The sequence below is a fragment of the Archocentrus centrarchus genome, chromosome 5, assembly GCF_007364275.1.
Source record: "Archocentrus centrarchus isolate MPI-CPG fArcCen1 chromosome 5, fArcCen1, whole genome shotgun sequence".
Lineage (NCBI taxonomy): Eukaryota > Metazoa > Chordata > Actinopteri > Cichliformes > Cichlidae > Archocentrus > Archocentrus centrarchus.
In genome coordinates this window covers 9,459,797-9,484,336 of record NC_044350.1, presented here as the reverse complement: position 1 = coordinate 9,484,336, position 24,540 = coordinate 9,459,797, and the positions used below count along the sequence as shown (strand labels likewise).

General features: G+C 41.0%; 1 protein-coding gene across 1 annotated transcript; it reads right to left on the bottom strand.

The window, feature by feature from the left end:
- Positions 1 to 1,348: 1,348 nt before the first annotated feature.
- tafa4b (TAFA chemokine like family member 4b) lies at positions 1,349 to 24,231 on the bottom strand. Its single transcript, XM_030730089.1, has 5 exons — positions 24,149 to 24,231; positions 22,959 to 23,074; positions 15,211 to 15,366; positions 4,187 to 4,311; positions 1,349 to 2,105 (listed from the first exon to the last, which is right to left on the bottom strand). The coding sequence occupies exons 2-5, from the start codon at positions 23,071 to 23,073 to the stop codon at positions 2,094 to 2,096; spliced, it is 408 nt and encodes a 135-aa protein (XP_030585949.1). The 5' UTR covers position 23,074; positions 24,149 to 24,231; the 3' UTR covers positions 1,349 to 2,093.
- Between the last annotated feature and the right edge of the window lie 309 nt (positions 24,232 to 24,540).

Sequence of the window (24,540 nt, the reverse complement as noted above, 5' to 3'; positions counted from 1 at the left end):
GGTGTTTTTGCTTGTGTGCGAATGCGGTTGCAGAATGTCATCAGACTCCTCTCTCCAAATGGACTATTGTTGCTGATTCGCTGCTCAAGGAAAGAGGGCAGTTTGGTGTGACTGGCCTAACTGCAGTGCTGCACCGTAAGCCTAAAAATATTCCATGTCAGTGTTCCCGAGAGAAGCCCAGTGCTATCCAGGCCTCTCAGTAATGAGAGAGTGGAGCTGCCTGCCACTGGTAGCCCTGCTGTCCCCAAGCTCCCTCTGGCTCAGAGCTCGGCATTGGAGCCAGAGAGTTAGCTACTCAGCTCCCACAAATTTATCATAGCTCACAAGGCAGCATGTCTGAAAACAGAGGCTCTCATTCACAGAGGAACAGCCCCCACCAGGCTCACCCTTGGGCACACTAACCTAAGACGTTCACAACTCAGAGAGGCAGAATGATACAGTTTGAGAAATACTTTCTTTCGGATGTATGTCCACAAGAGAAAAAAAAAATGATTTGGAAAGCATGAGCACAAAAAGTGGCAAACTAGTTCAAACAGCTGAGAAATTAAGATACAGTGTCCGGGGTAGATTGTGTGAAAACTATTTTATCTGTGCCATCTTTTGTTTCAAAGACATGGTGGAGAAGAGAGGGAGAGGGCACAAGAAAGGGACAGAAAGATTCAAAGAAAAGGGGAGGGTAAGGGGGAGAATGGACAGAGATAATGGAGAGATTTATGATGTTTGCACAGGGCGCTACGCGATTGCATTCAGTGCAGTAATGAGCGAGCCCTGTAGGAAAAAAAACAACATGTTTGCAAAATGTTGAACTGCCATTATCTGTGGCAATTATTTCAGTACATCTCAATGAAGCATCGATATGGAGGGTAATTCTGGAGAAAATGAATAGGCAATGTGTGCACACAAACTTACATCTCTAATAAAAGAAGGTAAAAAGAATCCTTTTCATACAATAGTTTTGTATTTGCAGGGCTTTTAAAGATTAAGAATCTGAATATTTAGAGAATGTAAAGGGTAAAACATTTCCATCCATCCATCCATCATCCATTTTCTTCCGCTCATCCAACTGAAAACATTTCCAATAAAAAGAACTAACATTAGAGCAGGTCATCCTTCTTATTTGAACATTTATGGGCTCTTTTCAGCAGTCAAAACAAGAGATGTCGCAGTCTGAATAAAACAGATCAATGATATATAACTCTGAAGGCCGAGCTTGGAAATTTCCCTGGGCAAAAATGAGACGGATGAATCACACTTTAATAGTCCATATTGTACCAAGCCGTACGTAAGCGAAGCTCAACAGTCTGAGCCATTTTTAACAAATAACTACTCAGAATTAGTGGGGTGTAATATACATATTTATCTACTTCAAGTGTCAGACATTTTACAAAATGTTCACCTTCAGTTTCATGTGACATCCACAACAAAAAGATGGGCGATATCTAGAAAAACAAAACATTCCCAAACGGCTTCGACTAGTGCAAATATCTTACATGAATTTTTAATATGTTGTTATGATCCTACTGCAATTCCTAATTAGAACTGCAAAATGACTCCTGCAAAACAGTCTTCGCGGTAGTGACTTGACCCCAAAGAGATTTGATTCTAATTTGCTATTTGCTAGTTATAAGCTGCTATCACTTTCGATGACCTCCTCTGCTTGCAGTTCAAGAGGTCTGGATTCTGTCCAGCAACACTCACAGCATCACCTTTAGTTAACATCTTACACTCATCCCAGAAAGCTTTGTTGAAATATATACTTTGAAATGCTTAGTGTTTGAAATCCAGTGTTTTTGATTAATCCAAACAGTTCATTACTGAAAATAAGAGTCACTTTGTTGTCCACTGGTACCCTGATTGTAGTCCACTGGTCTCAACAACCAGCATATTATATATGCTGGACGAGTGGCTCCATATTGCCAAGTGAACACAGTTTGTGATGAGTACATTTTATCCCATTGTTTAGTGATGGACATCTTGACAGCAGTCCTTTTCTTGATATTGTCTCCATCTTACAGTAAATACAATATGTGTAAGTCATCCATCCTTTCCACATAGAAAGATTCATGTTTCCTCATGGCTCGGTGGCTCTCTTGCTATCGAGTGACCTAAAAAAAAAAAAAAAACAATAAGCGATAAGAGAAGAGAATCAGTGTCACAGAGACATCTAATTACACGAAGTGCTTCACAGTGACTGAACAAATGTTTCCATTTGAAAGAGACAATCGGATGTCAGAGGTGAATATTTAAAGTCAAACAATTTCCTCTCTATTTCTGCCTCTCTGTGTCCTTTTCATTGGATTGAAAGAGCTTGTTGGCAGTCTGGCCGGTCGACTGATTGCGAGAGCCAACAGTGTCTCAACTGGTTAAGCTGTATTTCACGTCTTGGAGCTGCAATGGTTTGTTTACACTTGGACAGTTGAGTTGAAGACATATAATTGTGGATGTAAAGAACTTGTTTTCTATCAGCAAACCCAGTCCTGTGTGCATTCACACTGACCAGATATGGTCATGCATAAAAAATGAATGTCTCCCATTCCACTTCTGCAAATAAAGTTATGGATAAGAAATGAACATTTGGATCCCATGGTGTGGTGTTTTTGCTGTTTCTTGTTAAATGATGTCTCAGTCAGGCAATCTATGCATCTTTCTACAACACACCTACACTGTGTGGGAGTGAAGAAAGATTGACACATACTGATCATCATGGTGAATAATATGCTGAGGTGGTGAAAGGAGGTCATAGGAAGAAAGAGAGACCGAGAATAAAGAACAGCGATGCAGAGAAAGTAAGTGAGCATGGCCATGTGAGCAGTTGCCAAGGAATCGATGTCTCATTGCAACTATCTACAGTGGCATCTGCCACCAAGTCTCCAAGTAACTGCTCGCCAGTCCCGAAGCACCTTGCAAATTCACAATTAACGTCCACTGATGCAGTTAGCTTAAAGGGCTCATCAGACAAGGTAGGAGGGACAAAACGGAGAGGAAGGGAGTGAAGAAGAGAGATGGCAACGTGCAACAAAATAGGGATAATTGCACCTATCAGTCCCAGAGTTGGTGTTAGGCCCAGGGTCATTAATTCCACTGCCTGTGACTGAGCTCAGCAGTGCCTCTGTTCCTCAGTCTACCCCACTCACCAATTTAATTATGACTCTTAATTGTGAAGCCTCTGTGGAAGGCCCCAGCCATAATGCATTCTAATGAATGCGACAGATGTTGTTCTGTTATGCCATCTCTTGAGCAATTACTCTTATGGTGCCTGCTCTGCTTTCCCGTCCAACTGTTTCTCTTTTTATATTTCACCTGTAAATAAACACCTGCTCTATCCCACGACATGCACTCTGGCACATATATACACACACACACCCCAGTCATCAGACCCACAAATTAACTTTCACACTTCAGCAGATTACAAAGGGCCATGAAGGACCCTCATTTAAATCAATTTATCTCATATGAATTAGCGTCAGTTTACTCGACATCACATGGTGGTTGTGTGGGGTAGAGTTTACAGAGGTCTTGTGTTTACTGTGACACTTGTTTGTTTTTTCATCTTACCTGAGGAGCTATAGTTACAGCAGCTTCACAAATAACGCTCACCTGGGGGCTTGCCTGTTGATTAGTGCTGTACCTTCTTTGTAATTTATAACAATCTCTGAAATAAGTGATTAAATTAGACTGCACTCTTTTGTGGGTATCTTGAAGATCCAAACAATCTCTGTTTACAAGATCATCTTTAATTTGCTTGGTAAGCCCTTCTGAGTTCTTTCTTTTCATATACAGTCATATACAATGTGAAAACTATCAAGAGTCATCAAGTTGAAAGTTTGTTTACCCAACACTAATTAAGGAGAGATGTTTTGCAGACAAAAAAATCAATTGAATTGAAGATCAAGGTCATTTCTATCTACATCAAATGTTAGTCAGGCTGGTAATACATTCCTTTATTTCTTTTGGACATCATATGTTTCTCATGGGACTTTTTGATGTGAACATTGATAAGTTTACATGCTTTGTTGTTGTACACAGATAAAAAAGATATGAAAGACCATGCTATCATTGCAATCACAGTGCACAAACACAGGTAATAAATCCATGAAAAAGAGAAATGTGTGAGGTGATGTATGCCTTGATCAAAAAGAGCATGCACATGCATGTGCAGACAAACACAGAAATGTATTCTTCTTACTTTGGTGGTTTTGACTTTGTTGCCAGTGCTGCAAGACCAACCAGTCAGGTCAGGCAGGACCTTACACTCCTCCCCGTCCATACATGGCTGCATGTGGCACCACCACTTCTGGGCTACAATGGATGCTGGAGCAGTGAGAAGATGTTCAAAGGAAAATTAAGACAGGTTAGTGAATGATTATATCACATGAAGAGCAAAAGGCTGGAATAAGGCAGTATTGGCAACAGCGACATGACTAGAACATCACAGAGCAACTAACACTGATTACTGGAAACCATCAGAACCATGGACAGCACTCTATCACCCACCCTGTGAATTCAAATAATTTTTTGTATATGTAGTATTACTTTTTAGATGAATGTAATCCCTCAGCAAGACATCTTAAAAACTGGAATGGGTATGGCTGGCATCTACAAATGAAAATAGAAAGAAAGAGGAACCATGGCACAAGATTTCACTGTCTAAGCCAAGTATCAAGGAAAAATGAGAGAAGTCCCTCCTGCAATGCTCCTGATGTTCACTTATGTGCAATTTTTCTCTTCTGCAGATGTGTGAATTTGCATGTGTAGCTGACAGTCACTTCCTGGAATTCAAATGAAATTCCTGCTTATCATTTAATTGCCTTTTGTTACATGCAAAATCAGCAAAACACAAAGCACATTAAGTGAATTGAACCAATGGGTATTATTCATACTGCATAATACCGAGGGAAAAACAGGATTATGATGAAGAAATGCTATCAATAAAGAAGGCTCGTCTCATTTATTTAAGACAGCGCACTGATGTTTGTGACCTACTGTATGATTATTGCAGGTACAAAAGAGCTCTTTGTAATAAAACAAAAAAATTAAAATGCTTCTTTAACTGATTGTGATAACTTTTCTTCAATTCAAATTAAGAAAAACTTGGACCCCAAGGTCCATTAAAAAAATAAAAACTCAAATCACTTGTGAAGATTTTGTATTTGTTATAATTTTATTTAACAAGCATCACCAAACTATTCAGGTTTTGTTTAATAGCAGCACGCATTCAAGGACATGTTTGTGCCAAATCTGATAACTCTTGTTATCCCAGAGTGATGAGACAATGTTCCAGAGAGCTGCTTGTCATGGCAAGGATGCTTGGCTTTCTCAGTCTTCAAGTGCACCCATAAAGCCTAAGCACTTGTTGGATTTTCTTTGGTTATCAAGTCATTCTTGCAAAGATTAATATCAACTTGGGCTTTTTATGCAGCCACAATAGAAATGATTCTCTATAATTAGAAAAGCACAGTGTAGTTACATGTACCCTTCTCTTAGGGCCACAAATCTCAGCTTCATAAGCAAATAGCAGAGAACCTACGAAAGCCTTTGGAGAGCACTGTTTGTCTTCTGAGAACACAACTAGACATTGCTGTTTTGACAGAACTTTTGTTGTTTGTAGCATTGGGTTCTTTGTTAGCAACTTCTAGATCAGTAACAAAGCTGACTTTCTATGTCTCAGTGAACAAACCTCAATGCACCCATCTTATAATAGTGTAATAAGCTGTGAAAACACTTTCCCACCTTCAACTTTAGCCATGATTTGACACTTTTTGTCTATAGTAATGATATGACATATGTTGCATACTAATGCAATGTTATCACAAGCAGGTGAACAATGGCTACACAAGGAATTAGAAGAGCAAGCCTGAAGAACACACCTGAGTGTAGAAAGGAGGTAACATGGTCAGTGCAACACATTTGTTTATATTTGACTGCACATTTACATACAGTGCAGAATCAGTGTTTTTGTGAATGTTATTAGTATTATTATTATTTTTACATATCCTCACACATATGTGGAACCTGGTCTGAGCTATAGTTTATCTGCTATTAAAAGCTAAAGTTTTCTTTGTTAAAGCAGCTGACACTCAAATCTCACAGATCATTTGGCCCACTGTCTAGACAAGAGACAGTTTGACAGCTGAGAATAACTCAGTCCCCACTCTTCATCAGCGCATCATCTGTCCATCCTTCTGTCTCAAAGGTGAGTGGAGAAAGGAAAAAAAAAAATCCCATCTCCCCAACTTCATTAAGTTGCTGGACTGATGGTGTTTAGAAAGAAATTTCTGATAGCTGTTGTTTCCAACAAAAGAATGAGATAAGGTGGTATTGTGAGGAAAATGGACTTTCAACTGCATAATGCAACATGGCCAAATTCTCTCAAGCATTCTGCGAGAAGAAAACAGTGCCACTAAGAGAAAGAGAGAGAAAGAGAGGGAGGGAAGGGAGACAAGACTAAATAATAGCTGTTCACCAAGGAAACATCTTTGTAGTGAGGAAATGAGCAGTGAGAGAAATGCAGGGAGGCAGAGAGAAGGGTGCAAAGGAAAGAGGCCTTTTGAGGGTGACTATCACTGAGTGGTGAAAGGAGCAGATTAAACAAAGAAAAAACAGAGAAAGCAGAGTAAAAAACTGAAGCAGGGTGGGAAAAGGCGAGAAACAGAAAGCTAACTTCAAGTTGCCCAGTCAACACATGAAAACCTCTCACTGCTATGATGAGGCATAATGTTGAACACACTGTTATGATACATGAGCTCAGTGGCAGGAAGCGGTTCTAAAAACCAATGGCTGTGTAATGATTGTTAATGTGGCCATTACAGTGTCAACGACAGTGCTTTGTACTGCTAGAGTGTTATATAGAGCTACTAGGCATGGCCTTTGAGTGCTATTATGGAGTTAGTGTTTATTGCACCTTATCTCATACTATTACTAGGAGGGTGGGGCGTGACACGTAAGAACCTGCCTGTCAAGTGAGAAAAAAGGACAGTACTTTGTACCTGGCCTGTGATGTCATGGATAATTCAAATACTGGATGGTGCTCAGAAAGAAGTCTCAACAGGTCAGTGGTAAAATGATTACAGAGATGCTGTGCACCGGTTAATTCTGAGATCACCTCCAACGGGGCCATATTTTTCCTTGCCCTACTGACGGAGGATGTGTACAGGCCAGCAGGAAGCTTTCAACGTGTGCAACAGTTTGAATGGCTGAGAAATTCAATATTTACATTTAGAGGATTTTGCTTCCTCACATGAGCCTCTTGAATTGTACTTGAATAGTAATCTTGAATAGTTCACTAATTTTCCTGTACTGACACTACTGACACTCTTGTGTCTGTACCATAAATATGAAACCACAGCCATCCACCAACTGGCTTAACTTAGCACAAAGACCAGAAACAGGCTGAAACACCGACCAGTCCAAAAGTAATCAATTCCACCCACCATCACCATCAAATCTCTTTAAGTGACATGTTGTATTTGTTACAGCCTTGTCTTATTTGTACAAGCATACAACCAACACATAATAGATTTATGGAAGACTGTGTTCTAGATTATGTATTAGGCCTCAGTCACACAGGCCTAAAGACCTGTCAGGAACCATTTGGTAACCACCCATTGCGAGGGGAAATTGCTAAAGCCTCATGCAGGCCTAGAGACTGATCAATGGCCCTCTGGTAACCACTGGTCACTAGAGAAAAGTGTGTATCCACGGCTGGTTGGCAAGTGGTTGTTGGAGGTTACTGACAGCTGCTAGTGTGGAATTGGTCACAAAGAGGTATATGGTGCTGTTCTGAAAAGATTGCTTTGGTCTCTAACAGTTTGCCACAGTCGCCAATAGTTTGCCTGGAAGACACTTGTCTGCAGACACAAACTACGCAATAAGCAATGAAGAAACTGTGAAAAGTGTCACACAAACTGGAAATGGAGAACATTTAAGATAAGATAAGATAAGATAGTGTTTATTTGTCACATGCACAGTTATACACAGTACAATGCACAGTGAAATGTATTTTGTACCTGCAACCTTTGCAACATTTGCCTTCAAAGTTAAAGTTACACCTTTTGATATGTGTTGGTTGCAGTGGACAAAGTTAAAATTGAACAGCTTTCACTTTGAAGACAAATGTTTTCAGTTTCTGTTGAACTTTTCCCACTTTCTACAGCTTGAAGAGTGAATGGCAAGAGTTTGCAGATAAGTCAGTGTCCTCCATGCAAACTACATGCGACTGCAGCAATTTGCTAGCGAACAAAGCAAATACGACAGGCTTTTCAGTGCAGCACCATATACCTTATACGCCATGCAAATTTCACACTAGCACCGACCAGCAACCTCCAGAGACTACATGCCAAATGGCCATGGAATACATACTTTTCCCTAGCAACCAGTGGTTACCAAGGGAGTCACTGGCAGGTCTATAGGCCTGCATGAGGCTTTAGCAATCAGTTTCCCAGCAACTACCAGAAACCTTCAGCAACTACACAACCAGTTGAGGAACATACATTTTTCCCTTGCAATCAGTGGTTGCCAAATGGTCGTCGACATTTCTCTTGGCCTGTGTGACTGAGGCCTAAGGCACAGGACACAGGACACACGACTCGTGCAAAAGTTGTTCTTTGGTCTTGGTTAACTGCTCTCTTACAAAACAAAACAAAGTTGAAAAACAAACATCAGCTCAGTTGCTTTTAAAATTATTAACCTAACGTGACGACTTTTCATTCCATCTCCACAGTCTTGCCTGTAATGTTTTCACAGTATCATTCAACAAGTAAATGTGAGAATGAATCACTGCCAAGTTCATCAAATAGAACGACTTTTTTCAGGAAAAATGTGTATAACACATGCGCTTCCCTTGGCCTACCTACTCTAATTGCATCAGTCTCATTAAGAGTCTACATTTATATTCACAAAAGGTGTCTATGCTAATTAAAAAGGTTTGCAGCTCAGGCATACATTTCATCACAGTTACTCGCAGTCGTTATAAAAGCTGCGCTCAAAATACCTTTTAAGTTCTCGTGCAAACTTTCAGCATGAGGGCAAACGTCTAGACAGAGCTTTGTTTAAGGTGCAGGTGATTAGGCAACAGAAGGGACTGGGGCTATGCTATTCCCCTGGCTCTCGCAGAGTCTCTTGGGTTGTCTAAATAAGGTCTGCGGAGGTTTCATGCTATGAGGGTGCCTACAGCTTTTGCTCACCTGCTACTCATCACAACATGTCAATCTAGCACACACCTGGTAAATGTCACTCAGTATTCTGCCAGCTGTAGCTTCAGTTTTTCATTTTTGTGTGTGCAAACAAACATATCTGCTGTATGAGCATTCATCCCAGTGCTGCCTCTGTTTGTCTTCCTCTACCACTGCTTGCATTGATATTGTAATGTTTGTGACATCAAGTGGACAAAGTTGAAATTGCAGGTCTCCTTATCTGCCGCATAAAAACAAAATCAATGATTTGTTCATATTCCTGTGGCCAAATATTGCTCAGTTATTGTATGCAATACCTTGATTTTTGCCAATTAACATTTAAAGAATACATGCTGTGCTCCAGCTTAACAGGTAAATTAACGAGTGCCGACTGACAAGCAGGCCGCCTGCACATCAGTTCACCTCCATGCCAAGAATACACCCCTGATTCATAGCACCACTTTAATTTCTGATTTTTACCAGGTCAACACAGTCAAACTCTCAAAAGACAATAAAAAGAAAAAACAAGCATACATAATCTAAATAATTTCTCTTTCTCTCCCCAGTCACCTCTTCCAGCTCTTCTGGCGGGAGACATAATCTCTCCAGCATATCCTGGGTCTACCCTGGAGCCTCCTCACAGTCCATGTCCAAAACCAAGAGGCACCCAGTAGGTTTTGCTGGTAAGATGTCCAAACCACCTCAACTGGCTCCTTTCATTGTGGAGAAGCAGCAGCTCTACTCATGGCCCCACCCAAATTACCGGTCTCCTGACCCTGTCTCTGAAGATGAGCCTTTAGAGATATGTTAAAGAATACAATCTACTGTATTGTACAGTCTAGCTATATTGTAGTATATTTATTCTATTTCACATTATTAATTATTCTCATGAAGTTTCTTTTTATGATACACCAAGGTAGAAAATGAACATTTCCATCCATCCAGTGTTCGCAGTGCAGGATTATGGGGAAACACCCGGGGTAGATCATCAGTCCTTCAGTGAATGAGAAAATGTGACATCTACAAAATCTATTTTATGTAATGAAAGTGAAAAAGTCAGCAAATTCAAAGGGACTGCCCTCACTTCTAACCTTTTTGTCTAAAGTAACCAATCAGCCTTTGAAATAACAAAACTAATTTAATGACTATCTATCCAATTGTGTAACTCCAGTGTAGCCTGTTTGATGCAGGGCATACTAATACAATGTGCACACTCGAGCATGTGTCTGTGCGAGTGTATCCCCATTAATACTTTACAAAGGCACTGCTTGAACTCACACAATGGAGCTGCTGAATATATGCACTACAGTGGGAAGTGTTTCTTTGTGTCTCTGTGTGGGTGCCCATGCATTTATATGTGCACACATGCCTGTTGAGCACTATAGATGTAATGTGGTTTTCATGTGTCTATGTATGCAGTCCCCAATGTGCAGTGAGGGTAAGGTATAATGCACAATTAGAAGGAGTCCCACACCCTTGCTCCGAGGTCATTACTATTTAAAGGGAATATGATGTACCTCCATGTACGCAAACACATACACACCCATAGAAAGCTTGGAGGTGGACCCAGACATATGAATGCCCTCAGGCTTTGTAACTGTTCCACTCAGTGATCCTAGAGTGCAGAAGCAGTTGGAGAGCGGCATCCATCTCTTTCTACAATGATTTAGTAACACACTTTATCTCCATTGCCCCAGCTCACACATCCATGCCAGCACACCCAGGTACGTAGACAAAAAAGAAAAAAAAAAAGAAGCAAAAAGGCAAAAAGTACATTGGTATAACCGTCATGATGTTAAGGGGCAGATATTATTGTAAACAACAGCTGGTTGATGTGAGCTGAAACACTTAACTAAATTTCTTGGCCCAGCAATGAAACACAGTGTCTGTCACCTCGGCACACACCGAGCAAAATTCACTCATCCACTGTTTTTATCAGGTCGCTGTACTCTCCTTCATTCTCCTCCGCCACTTTAATGACAGTGACTGTGAAAAGATTTAAAGTCACTTTGTCTGGTACCAAAAAAATAAATAAATAAAAAATCCCAGTAACAAACAGGCAGTTTACTTTCTGAGTCACTTTCTACTTTTACAGCAGTACCTTATTAACTAAATATCAGATGAATGCAGGTACTTTTACTCCGATGATACGAGTGCAGAGGTTCATTTATTGTGACATATTGTTAAAAAATGTATCAGCTGCAGCATTAAAATGCTGCTTACTTCAATAATTTCACATTCTGTGAGGGGTATTTTTTTCACAACTGGGATCTTTGCACCCAGTATGTTCTTCTCTCATTTTTAACAAAGTGTATGATATTTGTTGACATTTACATAAGAAGGCTATTAATTTAAATGCTACTGCACACATTTTCTCAACTTTGACCTTTTTCTTTTTTTCAGAGGTCGTCCCTAACTACGAAATGTATATAATTCAGACAGAAGTGGATCTGGGCCATTTCTCCTACAGAGTTTGCCCAAAATCAGCTTCACCGCTTGACTTCTGTTAACAATTCTACATCTGCAAACTCTTCACGCACAGATTTAGACGTTTCCAAATGACCTTACTATTTGCAGGACAAACCTTTATTCACAAACACCACCACCACTAACTCCAACAGAGAAGGAACAGAAAAGAAGAAAATACAGAATTGGGTTTCAGGGTTATTGTGATGAATAGAGTTCACTTGAAAAAGCGTATCCCACTATGCAGTGCAGCAACCCAGTAATGGGACCTCTCGCCATTAACTCCTCTTTCAGCCAGCATCAATAATGTAACTCCATTTACACTATGGCTTTTCTACAAAGGCTACCTACTGAGAGGGGTTTGTCTCTTTCCATCAGTGCTCAAGCCAAAAAAAGAGGAGAGAGTAGTATGTGTGGATGTGTGTGCACCGATGTGTGTGTGTGTTTGTGTGTGTAAGAAAACATTTGGATGAGGTGAGATCTTCTGTAACTGTGAACTCAGAGGTCAGGCCAGACTCTCGAGATAAGTGCTGCTGAGCACTGGATTTGGAAGTGAGAGGTGGTGAGACTCTGAGGTGAGATCTGAATAGAAAATTAGAAAGCCTCATGACCAGCGTGACTGCAGAACTGTGTCGTGTGTGTGTGTGTGTGTGTGTGTGTGTGTGTGTGTGTGTGTGTGTGTGTGTGTGTGTGTGTGTGTGTGTGTGTGTGTGTGTGTGTGTGTGTGTGTGTGTGAGAGAGAGAGAGAGAGAGAGAGAGTGTCTGGGGGGAGTAGTAAAAACCGATTAAGACCATCAAAAAGAATTCATCACTAACCCTCAATCACACGCTGAGTGTATTAGCTTCTCATTAGTGTCATTCTTCCTTTCAGCAAACTATTCCACATCTTTGAAGCAAACAAATACAAGCAAGGCATCAGCGCAGCGCTTGTTCTGAAGGGTTAGCAAAGTTTCACACGATTCCTTGTTTATCCTGGCTTTCATTACAAACCCAATCATCTTTGTTATGGTTGCCTGGTTTTATCATTATCAAGCGATAGTTCCCATCTTGGAACTCATCAAAGAGGTTAAAAAACAAATCTACTTTTTTATTGGGTGAAAATAGTGCTGAAATGAACCAGCAGGTATGTTTGTTGCTAAGTTATTTCAATGGGGAAAGCACCGTCTACTGGTCACATGTAGCAATAGCAACTCAGTGACTGAAGGTCAGTAAAGATTGGCACTATATGGACAGCTGTAATTAGTAAAGGTGGAAGGTGCTTGGGCATTTACAGTACATAATGCAGCACAGAATGTCAGAAATAACAAAGACTCAAATGAAAGTGGGAAACATAGATAAATATCAGTTATATTAAAGCTAACGTTATGTAGCAAAGTTGTCATTATTAAAGTAGACATAGTGGGAGGATCAGTCACGATCAGGAACTAAGTGTCAAAAATGATGTGTTAATAAGAAGCTGTTATTTACAGAGATAAATGAGTGTAAGTATCTCTCGTTAGTGTGCCACATTGTCTGTCAATAGACGTCAACAAACAGTGAGCCAGAGTGAATGAGATTTGTTTTGGCTCGTTTTTTACCCTTCTTGATAATTACCATATCATTCATTTGCTGCATTAGGGTGATAATGGGCTAATACACTATTTTTCATGGAAAATAAACCAAACACTGAAAATCTGATCTAGTTCCAAGTATGAGAAAAAAAAACATCACTTCAAGTTTGTCCACAGAACTCACATCAAAGGCTCTATTTGTGTGGATTTATTCCTTATTTGTGTGCGAGTGTGGAATCAGCTTCCACCCCTCAGCTGACCCTAACAGTTTGAATAACCCTCATGCTTTGGAGAGGCAGTGTCTCCACTCACGTATTAAACAACTGTGTATTTTCTTCTCGTAGGGGGCTAATACAGTGCGATTGGATCAGGTTGGCCGACACAGTGTGTGTGTTTGTGTGTGTGTGTGTGTGTGTGTGTGTGTGTGTGTGTGTGTGTGTGTGTGTGTGTGTGTGTGTGTGTGTGTGTGTGTGTGTGTGTGTGTGTGTCTGATCTCAGTGGAGCGTCTGCGGATGATAGGGGTCAGTGACACTGCTTGTTTCTCGCTGGGCAGCAGCTCTCGGAGCAGACAAACGGGTGTAACAAAGGTCTATGAAAACGACCCACGGCTTTCATCTGCCTATCATCTCTACACACACACACACAGCACGTATAACAAACACAGACAGATTTGTGCATGTGAGCAGAATTCTGCGGATAATTAATTAGCTTGATTTTTTCAAATACAACATTTTCATTTAACTGTTGACTCAAAATCATAACCAACATAAGGCTTTCATGTCATGGTTTTACTTTTTTTTTAAAGAAAAACTTTCCTCTTGCTAATCACCCAAATGTTCTATCTGAACCCAAAAAAACATCAGAAGAAAATCCTTTCTCTATCACCATCTGTCAAATACTCATGTGGCCTGACTGGATATGAAATGGTATGCTGTCCCATATAAAATCAGGCCTTTAAAAAAGCGCAGTTTAAATTTCCAATCTGGTGTCGTATTTTTTGCCTCTCCTTTCATATGGCATACAGGAATTAGGAAGGCAAGGAGAAACAGTGCCTGCATTAGTGGCTTTAACTTTTCATGCTGTATTATCTCCTTGGGAATCCCAAACCATTGGTGGAAGAAAGCAGAGATATAGCCAGCTTTGCTTTAGTACTATTATGCATTAAACAACCTATTATTTAAGACCCTTTTAAAGGTGCCTTACATCAATTTTCTAGTAAACATCCAATCACAGGTCAAAAAAATACAACGGTGAGAATTCATTCTCGGTCTCACTCCTTGTATTACAGGAAGAAAGACTGAAATACAAAATAGCTTTTCATGTTTTGCAGGTTTTTTTTAAAGCTCTGTTTGTGGAAGAAGAAAAAGAGCACTGTCTCAAAACAGCAGCAGTGTGCCATAAAAAAGTAATTTTCACACAGACTCCAACCTGGCAGCAAATTTAAACTCATTTATTTATGTTACTAATATCTCCATATGAATCTAGTAATGATTTGTTTTAGGTGAGAAGTTTCATGTAGCAACTTTAATGAAGCAAGATGATTAAAAACATTTTTAGCCTCTGTGACCCTACCGGATTCAGCAGTGCGTCAGTTATTACAAAAACATGTTGTGCAGCGAAGCACTGTCCAAACCTGCAAAATCTTCATTTTGAATTCCAGTCACGCTCCCAAGGTTTCCAACAGATACCAAAAAGATCCGGCAGAAATGGAGAGGCTCTACTGCAGTGTTGTGGGGTGATGTCTACAATATGATGCACAAAACTTAGAAACCCTGAAGAAGACTAGACTTGTTTTTATGTTTCATGAAGCAAAAATCCTCCATAAATTCAGGGCTGATTTTAGCCTAAACCCCCACTCAGGCTGTTGGTCAGTCTGCAGCTCCGCTAGACTCCCTAATTGATCCAATTCTTTTTAAGAAATTGTTACCTCAGGGTTTGTGTATATAAATGAGGAACCACTGGAAATTATGCTAGGTCTGATACACACTCAAAGAAGCACTCACACATATTTTGGGGGTTTTTACCTTCCACACAGGAGGGTCTGGCTCTGGTCGTGCCAGCGACCTGCCCTGGGAAACAGGAACACTTGACGGTTTGAGAGCGCTCCTCAATCTTATTCTTATTACAGCAGCGATGCACCGCCACCACCTCACATGTCCCCTGCTTCACTTGGTATGATGCTGTGAGAAAGAAAGAGAGGGAGAAAGAGAGAGAGCGAGAAGGAGAAGGAGGGGATTATTTGTTTGAAATTCATAGACTGTAAGGGATACTTTATTGGTGTTTTGACGTTTGCTGTTGAAAATAATCGAGTTGAAATTCAAATGCATTTGTGCTGCAAATAATAATCAAATACACACCAGCTTTTCTGAGGATTAAACATTTCTGCTGAATAATTTACTTTTGTTTAAACTACTCGATTTATTCTGGTCTCAGTCTTTGATTCATAAGTAAACACTTTTTAGTGATATTTTGCTTTTGTTCTCAGCCCAGCGCCCTCATTAACTTTGTCACAGAGGCGACTCTGTTCTCATGACTGTGTGCAGGGAGTGGGGGCAAAAAAATGAGAGCACAAAATGTTGAAAAAATAATCATTTCTTTTGACTCCTTTCAGGCAAAGCACTTGATCTAAGCAGAGACGTGCACATTTTATTTCGTTATGAGTTCAGGCCGGAGCCAATCACTGTCATGTTTGTATCTGCATTTTTGTTTTTTTGTGTATTGATTTATGTGCATTTGTGCTTATTTCTTAAATGCATGATATATACGAGTATAATTGTTTTTACCCGACTCCTCCAACAAACCAACAACTTCTAATGTCTCTTATTAGCTTCCCACTTCCCAGGAGACCTGGATCTGGTTAATTATAACATTCTCCTGACAGCAAGAGGACAGGAATGGATGCTGCACAACTTCAAGTAAAATTAAACCCAAAGCTTTTTGCACAGTGGCAAAATGTGTTATTACGGGCGCCCAGGTGGCTTAGTGGTGAAGCCGGCACCCACATAAATATGCCACGTTATGGGGCAGGCGGCACAGGCTCGAGTCCCGGCCTGTCGCCAGCTTGCCTGCGTGTCTTTCCATTTCCACTCTCTCCCCACTACAGATAAAAGCTGCTGTGGCCAAAAATGGAAAAAAAAAAGTGTTATTATGTGTGTCTTTTTTGTGTGTGTGTCTTTTCAGGCTAAAACATGAGAATATCTTTGAAAGAGCTCACAAGAGCGGCCATGCACGTATTACTCTTATACTTTATCTGCCACATGTACAAGGCAGGGAGGATGATTTGTAAATTATGTTGTGTGGTAATGCTTAGAAGTGTGTAATGCGTACTGTCTATGTTAATGTCACATTCCCCCTGAGCATTAAACCCATGAATCCCTTAGGAGAAGGGGGGGTTTTGTGCCTACCTAAAGGAAAATGCACCAAACTGCGACCAAAACTGTTGGGTACAATGTTTAGTGAATCTAAGCTTTGCTTATGGCTTGTGAATGGATTCCAGCTGCCTTATCTTCCCTCTCAAAGCTTGTTGTGCAGTGTTGAGAGTCTCTGGCACCATTTCCTGAGCACAGCAAACCCTGCTAGCGACATAACTACCTATAAGCCTCTTTACAGCCCTGGAAAAACCTTGGTTATACTGTACCATAAGCCCAGATTTCATTTATGTACGTGACTATACCTAGACTCCAAAACTTTTCATGGTAAGCTGAATGGGCTTTGCAGGGAGACACAAAAGTGTGCACAAACACACACTCATACAGCGCACACACTCAGTAGAGGGTTCCATTTCTGCAGGCCATGGCCCCTCTCATCCTTTCTGATTTAAAGTTTGTTTGTTCTCTTCTCCAGAGAGCCCCATCAATGATCCCTGGCTCTCTGAGGGCGCCCCTCCGCTATCATCCCTCCACTTTCATTTCCCTCACTCCTCTGTCTCGGGCTCTCCTGAGGCTGGAGCAGCTGCCGGATTACAGCCACGCACGGCACATGCACTCACACACACAAATGCATTCATAGGCTCTGTGTAATGATAAAAATCAAGGAAAAATTAAACACAACATAGCTCAACTGGACAAGAATTATTCATGAAGTCATAATTACAACAGTAAGAATCACAATTAAAGCACAAAGTAACTGTTAAAGAAGAAAATCGAATTCAAGAGCACTGAAATTTAGTTTTTTTTTTTAATCCCTTATTGCACAGCCTGTACAAAACATTAATTCCGCTGCTATTGCAGAGCTGTAACTGAGTAAGACTGCTCAATCTGTTGGCCCCATCTCAGAAAAAGGCAGCTTGTTAGCGCGAGAGAAAGAAAGAGAGTGAGAGAGTCAAGCAGGAGGAGGAAAAGCAGTGTCACAGGCAGCAGGGAGAACAAAGAGCAGCTCGCCTTCCGCTGGCATAATGAGGTCAGAAGGTGCACTGGTCTTCTCTCTTTATTGCCTATATCAGGTCTGGGCAGAGGATGTTTATGTTTGAAAACTTTAAAGCTTTGAGGGTGTGTTTGAGCAGTGGATGATAAACGCATCCGAGCTTCATTTATGCGCTTCGTGTGTCTGACCGTGGCGTGTACCCTAATTAAAATCTTTACAAAGTGTAAATTAATGCAAAGCAGGTAAATTCAGGCTGATGTGAGGTATGAGAACGGCCCACGTCGTTCTCTTAATGTGATTTCCGTTATTTAAAGAAGACAGGAGACAGAGCGCCTCTACTGGGTTTCCTTACAGTATACATATGCAGTTTAATGAAGGAAAAAAAGAGTCTAAGGTGCTCTTCAAGTAAATACTTGAAGAAAGAAATCAGCTCCACATCACCCACTCTTGTTGCCCAGAAACAGGAGGTGTAAAGGTTTTACTTGGCATCATAGCAAACACTCTCATTTTCACTCTCTCATAGTGTAATGCTAAACATACAGCATGCACATAGATTGTTTGCAGTAAGATAAACAAATGAGAACAGAGTATTTTGCTTTCAATGCCAGAAGATTGTTCATGAGTGTGTGCGTGCAGCATGCTGGTGTGTGTTTATGTGCTGATTTAGATTCATTTTGGTAGGATGTGGGTAAAAATGAATTATTGCTATTTATAGACATTAATGCAGTTTTCATGCAAAATGGGTCTAATCCAACCAATGGACAAAAATTTTCAGACAGCAGAAAGACATCAAAAGAAGCCAAATTCCACCAGAAAACCACAGGCCTGGTAACCCTGATGGCAGTTTATGAGTTTATGAGTCTACACATACGGTCTCTGGGTCTGAAAAGTGAAGCTAGTACTGGTGCTTAAATATTGGCTTATTTATGATGGTTCAGCGGGGGCTACTCCGACACTGGCAAACACTGACTGTATATAAATGATGGATGTAGCCCCCATCATGTCACCCCCCCCCCCCCCCCCCCCCCCCCCCCCGATTCAAGATTCTGCATTTTGAAGCCTCAATATTAGCGTTTTGTTTTAACCATATTTAGACCAGAGGGTGAAATGTGAAGTCAGCATGGTTCAGTTGTTATGTAGGGGGAAAATATCCATGGAAGCCAAAACAGATATTTGATTTTGTGCTTTTGAATTCTATAAGCTTTGGCCTTTTAACATGGAACTCTATGGGGATTAATTCGCTTTCAGAGCCACTCTCAGATGGCCAATTTAGGAACTGAAATTTTGGGAAATTCTGCATTGGTTTAATTTTTTTTTCCCTGAAGAATAGCACAGAATACTATTGAAAAATGAACCCACTGACAACGTGATGCTTGAGTTCCAGGACACATTTATGCTCTCAAATGCTGTTTGTCCCATTAAAAGTAAAATAGCTATCAAAGAATAGCATGCTTTAAGGCATGGGTAGCAATTCAGTTTCACATTAGGGGCGAGGCATATGTAATTTAATAACGTGCTTTAATTTGATTGGAAATGTATGTCACATTTGGCCATTTCATGTAGATTTTGGGCCACATAAAGCTCTCAACCAGTCACCAAAAAATCCTATTACTATATTTAGTTAAGAAATACTGCATTCTGATTGGACTTCAACAAGCAGCCAACCATACAGCCTGTTTTCACAAGACTGCATCTGACTGCCAGTCATTATGAAAAAATACTGTACATCCTGATGCAGAAGCAAAATAATTCATCTTTAATTGTTTAATTGTTCTGTTTCACAGGCCTGAAAATTGCAAAAGTTGTGTAGGAAGTTGTGTAGTTCACCTGCACCATGCAGCCGAGCCTTCTGCTATGAAACTAACTGCACAACGAAAAGTTATCTTACCTTTAAAGCTTCATCACTTTGAGACTGGGTTAAAAAACATACTGTGCTGATGCATGTTGCAAGCATCTGTTCCTTGTCTATTGTTCCATATCTTTGGTGGCATATGGATTCAAACATTAAAATGACAATGAAAACAAAATGGATATGTACGCAAATGGATCTTTGCACTCGCTAAACACATACTCAGTCTCCCACTTCACTTGAAATGATCTGCCTTCAGTATCAATAAACTTTTTTGGTGCTATCTTGTGTTGGCTAGCTTGTTAGCTTGGAAGTGCTTGTTCTGGGAGTTATGCCACTAAAAGGTAAATTTTCAGAGGATATCCATAATTTCAGAAGTAACAAAATAAAGTTAGACCAAAACCAATAAGTCTGAACATCGACTGTGATCCTTCATAGTTCCCCCTTTCAGCCTCTGTTCAGAGCTCTGCTGCTTCGTATCTGCTTAAGATTCATGTGGTGAACAGGCAGCTTCCAGCTATATACATATAATAACAGTGTATCTAATGTCTCAATGTTGCCTTTAAATCATTCTGTTATGGCCATCTTGGTTAAATAGAGCCCAACGCACGGTGAGATGAAAAGACTTGGCACGGCTAAATGCTTCTATTCCTGCGGCAGGCAAAGGGGACGTGGGTGATGGAGGGTGGCAACAAGAGCTGGGCGGCAGACAAACTGAGCTACCTTGAACTGACGGGTTAGCCAGGCGATTGATGTATTCTGACAGACACCAGCAAGCAGGAGCATTGTACAATTTATCAAAAAGCTGTGTCTTTCCCCTGTCAATACCTGACAAGCATGCCCATTGCTATAAAAGGCCGGGTATCTAGCAAATCTGTCAGAGGCAGCCACTCTAGTGTAGTGATGACATACCGTACAACTTGAAACTTAACACACTGGTTACATTTCAAGTTTCAACAGAGCAAGATTAGAATACAAGGTCTCAAAGATCCTCTCACACCCTCTCTTATATAAAATCTCATAACCTTTTATTTCCATCTCCTCCTCTTTTTCACTTTTGTTTGACCTCTTCAAGCCCACTCTTTACCCTTCGTTACCCATCTCCTCTTTCCCCTGGTCCTTCACCACCCATCAATCCTTCTGACATTATCAGTGTTTCACGAGTCCACATCAGGCCTCACCCAGATTTATGTTAATTATCACAACAGATGCTGTTGAGTGCTGCTGTGGAACAAAGTTATCTCCAATGAAACCTGCTCCCTTGTCCTTGCCTGCTATGCTTTTTGAGGCAGGAAACAGCCTAACAGGAAGGCAAACACAGGCAGTAATTTCAAATAGATGGACACACAGAAGTGGCACAAGCTTTGTCTAAGTGTAACAGAGACACTTTAAAGATAAAAGGTGGTTCCTCACATGAACAGGGTGGGCGCAGAAGCTCCATTAACACTCCATAAATTGATTTATGACGGGGAACCAGATTAGCAATTGTTCCAAGAGAACAAAATGTTTGGTTTGCCAACCACACACTAATCTCTGTAAACAGATCTCTGCATATCAGGCAATAGCTGATGGGTTCCCAGATTAAGCATGCTATAACAAGCTGTGATAAGAGTGTATGGAAATATATCCGTTCTGGAAGGCAGTGATTGAATTTAATCTCAAATAATCTAATTTCAAGCATTCAAAAAAGAACAAGAAAAGAAAAGAGAATTTCAGCTATTTCTGTAGGAGCACAGTCGATGACTTTGCCTCTGAGAAAGTGTGATATTTCAACAATACATGACACTGGTGTGTGTTAGATTACCTTTACAGCTCCTGAAATGCAGCTTATGAACTGCTCTGTGTGCCTGTTGTGAAAAAAAAGGTGTCTTACTAAAGGAGTAACATTCAAAAATGGAAACAAGTTGAAGTATGTGTTTCTACACAGCTTTGTTCTGCTCATGAGAGGGCAAGCTGTGAAATGAGCAGAAGCGGCAAGACTTACATTAGCTGAGATTTCTCACGTGCTCAGTGTTTCTTGCAGGTGTGGAAAGGAGACGGCTACTACCCGTGCCAAATTAATGATCTGAACTCTGTGCCGTTAACTTCAGGAAAGGAAATGAAGCTCTGGGGATTCATTTTGCTTGTCTCCAAAAACTGTTAGTCATGCTACGTCTGCTCAATTGGTTGCAATTCATGCCACTTCCTGCTAAGACTTACTTTCCAGGTGAGACTTTTTAAAAATACTGATTGCCTGAGAGCCAGCACTGAGTAAATGAGCTTCAGATTTTTGGACCTATAGAGCCACCATGTGGAAGCAAATGGTACATCGCCAACAACAGGGATCAAACAAACATCTTCAATGATCAGCCAGCAAAACAGCAGCAAAACTGCCTCTGAAGAATCCTCGGAAAATCTACACAGCCATCATAACAGGCATCCAATTATTTTTTCAGCCTCAGCATTATGTGTGCCATATTGTATTGACAACTGAAAAGTCCTAAACTTCCACCAATTAGAGTAAACCTTCAAATAAAAAGCACGAGTCAGTTTCAGAGCAAGACATCTTGTTTCACTGAGAGTGAAACTAAGAAGTGGGCAGGCACCGATGCTGACCTTCACAATACACAAGACCTGCAATTATTAGTGTCCCTGCCGTAAGCAGGCAGCCTCCTCTCTGTCAAAAGGAAACTAATGCCATCAGTCACTGAACAGACTGTATGCTGGTAGCATTTTCTGTGGCATATAAAGGTCACCTTGCAAAACACGAACAGTGATAGTGAAGAAACTGAGATAATTAAAGAAATTGTCATAATTAAGAGCGAGGAAGAGGTGACATGGGAGGCTGCCGCCAACAAGTTGTAGCACAAGATGCTGTGACTCAGCACAACTGTCCCTGTTGTCAGCCTCAATGAAATATTAATAAGACTGTGTTGGTCATTTTTTTGGCTGGGGGTGGCTTGTCTCCATGACTTATGGAAATTAAACCTAGAGTAGAGATGTAGCTCGCAGGCCTGAATTAAGTCGGTGCTTGCTATGGTTTCTATCTTTTTCTTCTGAGGAATAAGTTAAGCGGGGGCTGCAGAGCTGCGCATATTAATGTAAGCACTGACAATTATAAGCCTGAGGATTAGAAGTCATGAGCCGATGGGCCTCTTCTGCATGAGGCATACACCCTATTTTATGGCAATGTGAACACTAAACCACTAAGAGGCCTCTTGAGAACCACAACACTGGCCCCGAATTGCTGCATGTCTGCACTCTGAATAGATCAGATCTCACCCACACTGATCTATTTGTGTTGACAGCTCCTGACAGCTTAAGTGCCATTTGTATCTGTATGGGCTGGATCACTCAAACAGAGATGTATTTGCATCCAAGACTAAAAGGAGGTCTTGTCTAGATTACATTCTGTCATAGTGGGGAACGGAGCAAATTGTCCCCGCTCGGCGCCCTTCCCCCCAGGAAGTGGATGGCTCAGTCAGCAACAGGCTCAGGGAACATGTGTTACACCTCTGAAGTGACAGTGTAATTAACCTCTGGTGGTGTTGGAAGGGGAGCTTGGATCGAGACCTGGTGTACCTGTCGGTCCCCGATGGTTACGGTTGCCAGCAGACACTGGGTCAACGTAGAGCATCACCAAGGCAACAAGGAAGGCCACCTGCCAAGGCCAAGCTGACCTCCCCCTCAGTTTCATCCTGAGAGAGAGAAGGGCAAAAATAGGAGCAAATGGAAGAGAGGAGGAAGAAAAGGTCAATACGAGAGGATAGAAACCGTACCCCCCCACACACACCCCACCCCACCCCCAAAAAAACAGGAGGCAACAGCAGAGCACAGAAAAAATATTGGTTTTTCCAAGTAGCAGAAACAGTGTGAGAGGTAACTGCCAAAGGTCAAAGGAAGAGATGAGAAGCTTGAGAACAGACTAGACCTGCAGAAAACTTCTTTCCTACATACCATAGGAAGCCTTGGATATAGAAACTGCAGTATCTCTGTGCTACAAGCATCCTGTTAGTATTAGGATAAAGTTTCCACATTTTGTTCCTGCAGCTGCAAATTACAAAAAGGGCTGACTTTACAAGGCATAATGGGTTAGAGTAACAGAAGCACATCTCCACCCAGAAGCAGTAATACATGGTAAGAGATCATTTCACATTAATTTTTCTGCTGATTCTTTTCTTGATTAACCGGTTAATGCTGTTAATGTCAATAAACAGTGAAAAACATGCACTGCAAAGAACCAAAGGTGATATGTTTACAATTCAACAGCCCAAACCTAAACAATGTTCTTTTAACTTTCTATATGACAAAGAAAAGAAGCGGGTTTTCACATAATTTTGTGCACTACCTATAGTTTAAGGAAATGTTAATATTTATTTATACGCAGTTCAATTCAGCCGTCTCAAGGTGCTTTATATTGTAACATAAAAACCATACAATAATTACAGAGAAAACCCTACAGTCAGAACAACCCCCTATGAGCAAGCCCTTGGCAGCAGTGGGAAGGGAAAAAATCCCTTTTAACAGGAAGAAACTTCCAGCAGAACCAGGCTCAGGGAGGGGAAATCATCTGCTGCTGGATTATATGAATCTAAAAACTGCCATTTTTTAAATTGTCTCACCATGTCACATTGACTTTTAGGAACTCAACATCTTCTATAATTACACCATTTTACTGATGAAACAATGACTTAAACAATGGCCAAACAGTCATTTGTTGCAGCGCTATATGCTTTTTACTTTCCACTACGTGGCACAGGATGGTATCTCACCTGTTGGTCGTCTCTGTCTCCTTTGATCTCTCTTCCACTGTGCAGCTTCTTTATGAACAGGGGCTACAGGCCATGGTCACATTCACTCACACCACCTCAAATCACCTCCTCCTTTTCTTCTTCCTCCTGCTTCCTCCTTTTTCCTCACCTCAAACAGGAGAAGGCTCTGGAGAAAGGAGGTACAAAGACACTCTGTCAGAGAGGCCAGGCTGCCCTGGAGTTCCTCAGTGGCCTCGGATGGCCCTGTATGAAGGGCTGCACACACAAACAAGCATACACACACGCACACACACAGGGGGTGGAGATGTGAAGGCCCAGATTCTGTCAGATCCATTGTTTACAATAGGTTCACCTACCCCCAGGCTGAATGTGATCCCCACTCTAGACATCAC

Excerpts from the sequence above, each read along its gene's own strand:
- tafa4b (XM_030730089.1), bottom strand. The coding sequence starts at position 23,073 with ATGAAACTGAGGGGGAGGTCAGCTTGGCCTTGGCAGGTGGCCTTCCTT. Across the intron at positions 15,367-22,958 it reads TAACCATCGGGGACCGACAG|CATCATACCAAGTGAAGCAG; the intron begins GTACACCAGGTC and ends TCTTTCTCACAG. Across the intron at positions 4,312-15,210 it reads CAGACCCTCCTGTGTGGAAG|CATCCATTGTAGCCCAGAAG; the intron begins GTAAAAACCCCC and ends TCACTGCTCCAG.